This window comes from Protobothrops mucrosquamatus, unplaced genomic scaffold (genome assembly GCF_001527695.2).
Source record: "Protobothrops mucrosquamatus isolate PMUCROS unplaced genomic scaffold, P.Mucros_1.0 scaffold7, whole genome shotgun sequence".
Taxonomy (NCBI): Eukaryota; Metazoa; Chordata; class Lepidosauria; order Squamata; family Viperidae; genus Protobothrops; species Protobothrops mucrosquamatus.
Window position 1 is genome coordinate 232,322 of NW_015386394.1, and position 9,793 is coordinate 242,114.

General features: G+C 32.6%; 2 protein-coding genes across 2 annotated transcripts; both read right to left on the reverse strand.

Annotated features, from left to right (window-relative positions):
* Window positions 1-2,567: 2,567 nt before the first annotated feature.
* LOC107282326 (olfactory receptor 6M1-like) lies at window positions 2,568-3,533 on the reverse strand. Its single transcript, XM_029282991.1, has one exon. It carries the CDS (start codon window positions 3,531-3,533, stop codon window positions 2,568-2,570), a length of 966 nt encoding a protein of 321 aa, XP_029138824.1.
* Window positions 3,534-7,237: 3,704 nt separating this feature from the next.
* On the reverse strand, window positions 7,238-8,110 carry LOC107282327 (olfactory receptor 6M1-like). Its single transcript, XM_029282992.1, has one exon. The coding sequence runs from the start codon at window positions 8,108-8,110 to the stop codon at window positions 7,238-7,240; it is 873 nt and encodes a 290-aa protein (XP_029138825.1).
* Window positions 8,111-9,793: the final 1,683 nt, after the last annotated feature.

The window sequence follows — 9,793 nt, forward strand, 5'->3', positions numbered from 1 at the left end:
CATCTACATGGAGGGAAATAAGAAGTCAGGTGCCATATGATTCCTTCTTAGGCCCATTACTCTTCAATATCTTCATAATTGACATAGATGAGGGAATAAAAAGGGAATTCTAAGCTGGCAGGAATAGCCAACACCCCAGAAAACAAGCTCAGGATCCAAAAAGATCTTGACAGAGTTGAACAATGGGCCCTATCCAACAACATGAAATTTAATGTGAGAAAAGCAAGGTTTTAAACTTCACAGGAGAAACTAAATGTACAAGTACAGATTAGGAGAAATCTGGCTCAAAAACAGTAACTGTGAGAGAGATCTTGGAGTCCGGGTGGACGATCACTTAAACATAAGCCAGCAATGTGTAAAAGGCTAATACAATCTTTGGTTTTATAAATGGAGACATAGAATCAAAATCACATGAAGTATTAGTACCACTTTATAAAACCTTAGTAAGAGCACACTTGGAATACTGCACACTTGGTCACCACATTACAAAAAAGATGTTGAGACTTTGGAAAAAGTGCAAAGAGAAGGAACTAAGATGATTAGAGGCCAGGAAACTAAAATATATGAAGAACGGTTGCAGGATTTGGGTTTGGTTAGTCTAGAGAAAAGAAGGACTAGGGATGACAGGATAGCAATATTCCAGTATTTGAGAAATTGCCACAAAGAGGAGGGGTTCATCTTATTTACCAAAGCATGTGGGATGGCAGGACAAGAAACAATGGGTGGAAACTAACCAAGGAGAGAAGCAATCTGGAACTAAGGAGAAACTTCCCAACAGTGAAGAAAATTAACAGTGAGGACAATTAATCAATTAACCTTGCCTTCAGAAGTTGTAGATTTTTCATCACTGGAGATTTTTAAGAAGAGATTGGAAAGACACCTGTCTTGAATGGTATTGGTCTTCTGCTTGACCAGGGGTTTATATTAGAGGACATCCAAGGTCCCTTCCAGCTCTATTCTGATTGATTGATTGAGTCAGAAGTGACTGCTATGAATTTGAAGATGAAACGTCTAAAATCATTCTCTACTTGGAATCAATGAATTCTTTTTATTGTCTTTTCCACTTTAGTGACTAATTTGTGAAAGATGACTTTAGTGATTAACTAACTGCTAAATTGCAGATAATATTTCTTTAATAATACTCAAATGTCATATAACAAAATGCAAATTGCAAATAATGTATGACATTTGAATATTTAAACAGAAATAAAGGTGTGTGTGTGTGAGAGAGAGAGAGAGACAGAAAGAGAAAGAGAGGGAGAGAGAGATGATGTAGATATAACAGTACATTATGATATATAAGTATTAAATTATTATTCCTGAGTATTGCTAGTAGAATGTTTAATCATTATGAATGGGTTTAACAAGATTTGGCCATATATTATTGGTTTTTTTCCTGGCTTGGATATTAAAATTATTTTTTTTTGCTTTTCCAGTTAATGTACCTTCAAAAATGTACAAAGTACACATGTATATTCTCAGTATTCCAGATGCATGTAAATTGATTTAGCAAATATAATATAGTTTCATTCTGTTTAGTATTGTGTTATTTAATAATACAACATTTTCTGTTTTTGTAAAAAATATTTATTACATGGTTGCATTTTTTTGCTTAGCATATTACAATCTGCCTACTTTAAATGAAGGCCATTTATACAGTGCATTTAAAGTAGAATAAAACAGCAATGAAATCTTAAATAAAAACAATTTTTCCACATGTCTTTAATTTTCAAAGTCGGTGGCTTATAGTTTTGGAACTCCAGGATTAAAACATCAGATCCTGGAATTTAAAAGACAACAAAAGAGTTTGAACTTACTGATAATATAAAAAATAAGAATTGTCTACATATTGTGTCTGTTCAGTCTAGCAAAAAAGTATTTTCTAAAGCAGGGGTAGGCAACCTTAGCTCTTTTATGACTCGTGGACTTCAATTCCCAGAATTCCTGGCTCAGGAATTCTGGGAGTTGAAATCTACAAGTCATAAAAGAGCCAAGGTTACCTACCCCTGTTCTAAAGTAACAGAATTGTACTCCCAAGTTTGGGTAGTAAATAGATCTGCCCAGGCCAACAATGCATGCTTGTGTGTGCACCAAATGTTCTTTTTCTGGCTTTGCTCATAACAAAAATCCAAAATTGTTTTAGCAGCTTATTCCCCTTTACAATTAATGTAAATATTTGTTCTCAAAGTGTAATCTAAATAAAATATAATCATTAATCAGCTGAAATGATATGATAAGGTGTAAGAGATAAGTGTTAGATAACCATGTCATGTATAGAAAGTCAGGTTTGTTTATCATTAATGTACAGTAGTATTCATGAAAGTAGCAACACTTAATTACAATCAAAATTTATGAGATGGACTATTCAAGAATGATTTAAGTGAGAAGAATGAAATATTGATAAATAAAGATACAATTAAATATTGTATTATAGATGGTATTATAGAAGGAAGGAAGGAAGGAAGGAAGGAAGGAAGGAAAGAAGGAAGGAAGGAAGGAAGGAAGGAAGGAAGGAATCATATATCTTGCATATTTTCCTCCAGAACAAATATTTGCAACAAATGGAATCAATTAGATAATTCAAATTCTTTCCTATTTATCAGCATTCTGAACATTCTTTTTAAAGCAGTTTTCATATCTTGGTTCCGCAATGTGTAGATCATTGGGTTGAGCATTGGAGTAACCACACTGTATATCACAGCTATTACTTTATTCAGGTCAAAGGATGAACGGGTGGTTGGACTTACATACATAAAAATAACAGTTCCATAATATAATGAAACAACAGTCAGATGAGAGGCACAAGTGGAAAAAGCCTTATGACGACCATGTGAAGATGGTATTTTCAATATAGTTATACCAATATAAATATAAGAAATAATGGTGCAGAGAAAAGTACTCAGAATCACCATTGCTGAAAGCAAGAAGGTAATCTGCTGTATCAATGATGTATCAATACAAGCCAGTTTTAATAATGGTGGAATATCGCAAAAGAAATGATTGATTATGTTTGTTCCACAAAATGGTAAATTTATTACCATAATGGCAGCTATCAAAGGAGCTACACAGCCACTTATCCAGCAAACAATCACAAAAACAATGCATATTCTTCTATTCATGATTATTGGATATCTGAGTGGGTAGCATATGGCCATGTATCGGTCATAGGCCATCACTGAAAGGAGGAAACATTCAGCTGACCCAAAGAAGAAGAAAAAGTAGGATTGCAAAAGGCATCCAACTAAGGAAATTAGGTGCACATTCATCAAAAGTATGGAAAGCAATTTAGGGACAGTTGAAGAAGTATACCCTATATCCAGTAATGATAAATTTCCCAAAAAGAAGTACATAGGGGTTTGAAGATGGTTATCTGTATTAACAGTTATGATGATGATGATATTACCAGTCACAGTAAGGAGGTACATAGTGAGAAAGACAAAAAAGAGAGCAATTTCTACCTTCCTCGTATTAGGGAAGCCCAAAATAAGAAACATATTTATGCTCTGGTTCTGAGATTCTGTAGAGGACAGCATCTGCAAAATGTAAGAAGAGATATAAGCCAGAAACACTGTGGTTAAATTTAAAAAAATATTATTATTAATCAATTAATATTTCATTTAATTATTTAATAAATTAACTACAACATTCAAGACTTTTACATTTTCCCCTAGTATACTGAACTGAGAAGCAGTTGTTTGGAAAAGTGTAAAATGTATGCAAACATATTGCATTCCATGCAATTCATTACAGATACATCTTCCAATGATACATTTTCTATATACATCTTCTGCACTGGAGATAAATTCCTTGTGTGTCTAATCACACTTCATCAAATAAACCTGGAGGGAAGTGTGCAGTGAGGTGCCCCAGGGCTCTGTTTTGGGCCCAGTGCTCTTCAACATCTTCATCAATGATTTAGATGAAGGGATAGATAGGGAACTCATCAAATTTGCAGACGACACCAAACTGGCAAGAATAGCCAACATTCCAGAAAATAGGCTTAAGATGCAGAAGAATTTCAACAGTCTTGAACACTGGGCACTATGTAACAAAATGAAATTCAATCATGAAAAAAGTAAGGTTCTACATTTAGGCAAATGCAAAAAACCAAATGCATAGGTACAGTATAGGTGGTACCCTGCTCAATAATAGTAACTGTGAGAGGGATCTTGGGATCCTAATGGACAATCACTTAAATATGAGCCAGCAATGTGCTATATCTGCCAAAAAAAGCCAACACAGTTCTAGGCTGCATTAACAGAGGGATAGAATCAAGATCACGTGAAGTGTTAATACCATTTTATAATGCCTTGGTAAGGCCACACTTGGAATACTGCATCCAGTTTTGGTCACCATGATGTAAAAAAGATATTGAGACTCTAGAAAGAGTACAGAACAGAGCAACAAAGATGATCAGAGGACTGGAGGGTAAAACATGTAAAGAATGGTTGCTGGAATTGGGTCTGTCTAATTTAATGAAAGAAGGACTAGGGTGACATGATGGCAGTGTTCCAATATCTCAGGGGTTGCCACAAAGAAAAGGGAGTCAAGCTATTCTCCAAAGAACCTTAAGGCAGGACAAGAAACAATGGATGGAAACTAATCAAGGAGAGAAGCAACCTATAATTAAGGAGAGATTTCCTGACAGTTAATCAGTGGAACAGCCTGCCTCCAGAAGTTTTGAATGTACCAACACTGGAAGTTTTTAAGAAGAGACTGGATGACCACTTGTCTGAAAAGGTATAGGGTTTATTGCCTGAGCAGGGGGTTGGACTGGAAGACCTCCAAGGTTCCTTCCAACTTTATTATTATTAGTATTACTTTTCTGTTCTGTTCTTTTTTGTTCTGACCCATTCCATTCCATTCTCTGCTGATCTATTCTGTTCAGTTTTGTACAAACTGTTGTAATTCTTTTTTGCAATCATTAATAAATTGTCAAATGAACTGACAGCCCATTGATTTAAATATGTTTAAAGCATTTCAAATTTTACTGTTTTGAAGGAAGGAGGACTTTCCATGGAGTGAAGGAAGTGAAGCAAACAAAAAAAGAAAATATATTCCCCTTTCACTACATTTCCCCCCTTGTATTTAATATGAGATGTCAAATATTCACTCTATATTAAGTTCCCTGAAAATGGAAACTCAAAATCTTACCTCATAAACTTAAAAAGATCTTTTGGGGGTTGTTGAGGGCTGATTTGAAGTTTGAAGAAATGCTGCATTATGAAATATGAGCATAATACTTATAAACAGACACATTTTAATGAAGTTACTTCTTAATGAGTTCAGCAGTTAAATGAGAGATGACAGAATTTCTGGAAGGAAAGATTACTTTTCTTTTTCTGGCCAAAGAAAGTGAGCACTGGCACTGAGGCTAAATGGAATTAGCTACAATAACATCTCTGTGGAGATTATCAATCTCTTGGGCTTTAATTTAGATTAAGTAAGAAGAAATATATATTTTAAACAAACTTTAGAAAAAGTAGTTTAGTAACAAGTATGTCACATTCCCCAATGACAATGACACCAGCCAATAATTAAACTCTACTGAATATGCATTGATCAGGAGTCTAAAACCAATATTACTTTAGTAACATCGACATTAAAGTTTTGTTGATTCAAAATGTTTTATTTTTGATAGCATTTTAATATTTATTATTATTATACATTAGTACACATACTTCCTGATAAAAATAATAATGAAGTGGGTATGCTTTGTAAAGCCAGTTGATATTTGTACTGAAAGTATTAAAAAAAAATACAATTTGGGACAGGTTTTTCAGCGAAAGGCTAAAAAATCATTCTGTAAGTTGCAAGATGTCTTTTTGTTTGCTCAAGACAGAGCAGGCTTTTTTTTTGCGTCCATAATATTTTGGATGGAATGTCTTGAACTAGTTAAATTTGCTTCCTTTCTACTTTCAGTAGTTTCCATTTGCTCTTTAAATATGACATTTCTTGATTTGTTTTGTTTTTTTATCTTACATAGTACTGATAATTGTCTTCTTTATGAATATCTTGAGTTTATTTTATGGGCATATTGGATATTTGAAAAATCCTCTTAGTTGTTTATTATTATTATTATTATTATTATTATTATTATTATTATTATTATTATTATTATTATTATTATTATTTTGCATTTGGTGTTTTTCCTTTTATTAATGTTACATTGCAGTATCCTTTACATTCCCCTAAAGACTGCAAAAAATTCAGTTCCTTCATTTTAACCAGCATTATTTGATAGGGCAGAGTTGAGTAATCCTACAAAGCAATGACACTATAAAATGAAGACTGAGCTGTTGAAATAAAATGTTGATCCAGGCAGTTGCTCAGATTGTATAGTGGATAGCATTATCAAAAACGTTTGATTGTCAAGAGAACAGGATCTATTTTTCAAGATACAATATTCCTGTTTCTTATATTGCTATTCTAGAAACTAAAATTATTTATTTGAGGACCTTGACATTCTGCACCTAAATCAGCAAACTGTCTACACCTAAATCAGGAAGAAGAATTGTGATGTTATCTTCCTAAATTTTTTATCATAGAACCAATTAAAATGTCTTAAAGATTTTAGCCAATAACTCTGAAACCCCTTCAAATGTGGTCCTTAAAACTATATTTTTACGTATGTTTTCATGTGCTGACTTGAGCCAACCATGTAGGCATTATTTATACAGCAAACATCTTGAACATTATACATTCAATTTAGCCTCATTGGGATGGTCATATGGTTCTCATCCATGGTAAAAACATCTATATATTTTTCTGTCTCTATGATTGAAAATTAGCACCTCAGGTAGTACTGAACTCTTTTCCTTTTAAACTGGTTATCATAAGTATTCTCTGATGTAGCTCATTTTAGAGAAAACATATTTCACAAATAAAACTTCTGATGTGTTTTGGGGAGTTTTGAAGTATTTAAAACTCTCTAAAAACTTTAAAGTGAGGCTTTAATCAAATTACCCAATTTCTGAAGTGGTTTCTGAATATATTTTTTTCTATTTTTCTAATCTGATGACCCAAGTAATATAATTTTGAATCAGTTTACCCTATCCTTGGATATCACAACAAATTTTCCAGACAAAAAAATCAACATATATAAAAAGAATTTGAAGGCAAACATATTTTCAGACAAAATAAAATAATAATATGCACAATAGTTTAGAAATAAATCAATTTGATAACCTTTAGATTAAAGACCAAATCATTTTTTTTTACTTCCAACAAGATGTGCTTATAGATGGAATTCCTTGGATAAATCAAGTTCTTTCTTTCTGATCCTTATTCTGAAGATTATTCTTGTCAAGGCTGTTTTCATATCTTGGTTCCTCAATGTGTAAATCATTGGGTTGAGCATTGGAGTAACCACACTGTATATCACAGCTATTACTTTGTTCAGGTCAAAGGATGAACGGGTGGTTGGACTTACATACATAAAAATAACAGTTCCATAATATAATGAAACAACAGTCAGATGAGAGGCACAAGTGGAGAAAGCCTTGTGACGACCATGTGAAGATGGTATTTTCAATATAGTTATACCAATATAAATATAAGAAATAATGGTGCAGAGAAAAGTACTCAGAATCACCATTGCTGAAAGTAGAAAAACAATCTGCTGTATTTGTGATGTATCTATGCAAGCCAATTTCAATAATGGTGGAATATCACAAAAGAAATGATTAATTACCTTTGGTCCACAAAATGGTAAGTTTATTAACATAAGAGCAGCTACCAAAGGAGATAGGCAACCACTTATCCAGCAAATAATCACAAAAATAACACATATTCTTCTATTCATGATTGTTGGATATCTGAGTGGGTAGCATATGGCTATGTACCGGTCATAGGCCATTACTGCAAGGAGGAAACATTCAGCTGACCCAAGGAAAAAGAAAAAATAAGACTGTGAAATGCAGCCTACCAAGGAAATTGTATGCACATTCATCAATAATATGGAAAGCAAATTAGGAACAGTGGAGGAAGTATACCCTATATCCAGTAAAGATAGATTTCCTAAAAAGAAGTACATAGGGGTTTGAAGATGGTTATCTGTATTAACAGTTATGATGATGATGATATTACCAGTCACAATAAGGAGGTACATAGTGAGAAAGACAAAAAAGAGAGCAATTTCTACCTTCCTCGTATTAGGGAAGCCTAAAATAAGAAATGTAGTTATGCTTTGGTTCTGAGGTTCTGTAGAGGACAGCATCTGCAAAATGTAAGAAAGAGATACAGCAACTGCATTTATAGTTTTAATATCCCAATTGATAAATTAGCAAAAACATTTAAGACTTTGGGGGTTTTCCCCTTTCCTTCTAATATTTACATCTGTTTGGTAATGTGCACTGAGTAAAGAAGGAATTCTTTGGAAATGTACAAACTATATTGTATAAAGTGTACCTTCTACTGATAGATGTTATTTTTCCAAAGTATTCTATTTTTTGAGCTTATTAAAACTCCAGATGGACCAATATCCCATTGATTTATTTGGTATTAAGGTATATCTTGCACTACAAATATTAGTTCTATGATATGTATTTACCTGATATAACCTATAATAATCTTAATTAGACAACTATGCAAATACATATAAGAAAATATAATTCACCTGGAATGCAATAAAAATGCAAAATTGAAATAGCTGTGGGAAGGCCATTTCTTCTATCTACTTAGACTTGTGTCATCCGTTTGCATGACATGAAGTTTCACATGACAAATGTTGATGTTAATGCTTGAGTGTATATTGTACATCTTTAAATATCCAGAAATGGCATTTTTTTTTAAAAAATGAAGGCTATAGTTCAAGGTTTAGTTTTAAACAACTGTTCAAACAAGAGTTCTTTAGAGTTCTTCTTTCAAGGGTAAATGGGAAAAGTCTATGATATCTGCATCGGTTTCATGATGTTAGATGGAATATATGAAGCTTTTTCTTAAACTATATTTCTATTGATTAAATTTATAAACCATCTTCCTTCCATTAATAAACTCCTATTGATAGATGTAGTATATCCAATGAATTTAATATGAAATGCTTATCCTGCTCAGAAGGATAATTATGATTATGCTTTCAGAATAAAAGCATAGAAAATATATATATTGTTTATCAGGTGGAGAAATTCCCTTTCACATTAGACTATTCACTTTAGATTTGTTGAATTATTTGGCTATCTTCTTCTTATATGTTGTCTTATTTCTCAAACATTGGAAATACTGTTTATATAAAACAATGAGTTTAGATGGCTACTAATGAATGTTTTTATGAATCCATCTGAAAGAAGTAATGTTTCAATTCAGATATATTATGCACATGGCTTCTTTTCAACTAAGTAAATAAAGAATAGCAAAGTTAGTAGTTAGTTTTGCTGTACTATATTCATACTTGGATATACCTACTGTATACCTAGTTGTGTATGTTGAAAATATAACATTTAAATAAATTGTATTTACCAGTTCATTTTTAATTCACTTAGGATTTCAAACTTGAGTTAGAGGGGGAAAATGTAGTGATAAAATGAATTAAATTAAGTATTATTTATTTATTTATTTATAATATTATTATTATATTTATATTTACAACTCTTCAAGTATTGGAAGACATGATAGCTGACTTTTAATACTCGAATACCTGTCACAGGAAAGAGGGAGTCAATTTATTGTCCAAAGCAGCTGAGAGCAGGACAAGAAGCAACAGATGGAAGCTCATCAGAGGAAGATCCAACCTGGAACTAAGGAGAATTTTTTTGACAGTGAGAACAGTTAATCAATGGAAGAGCTTGTCTCCCAA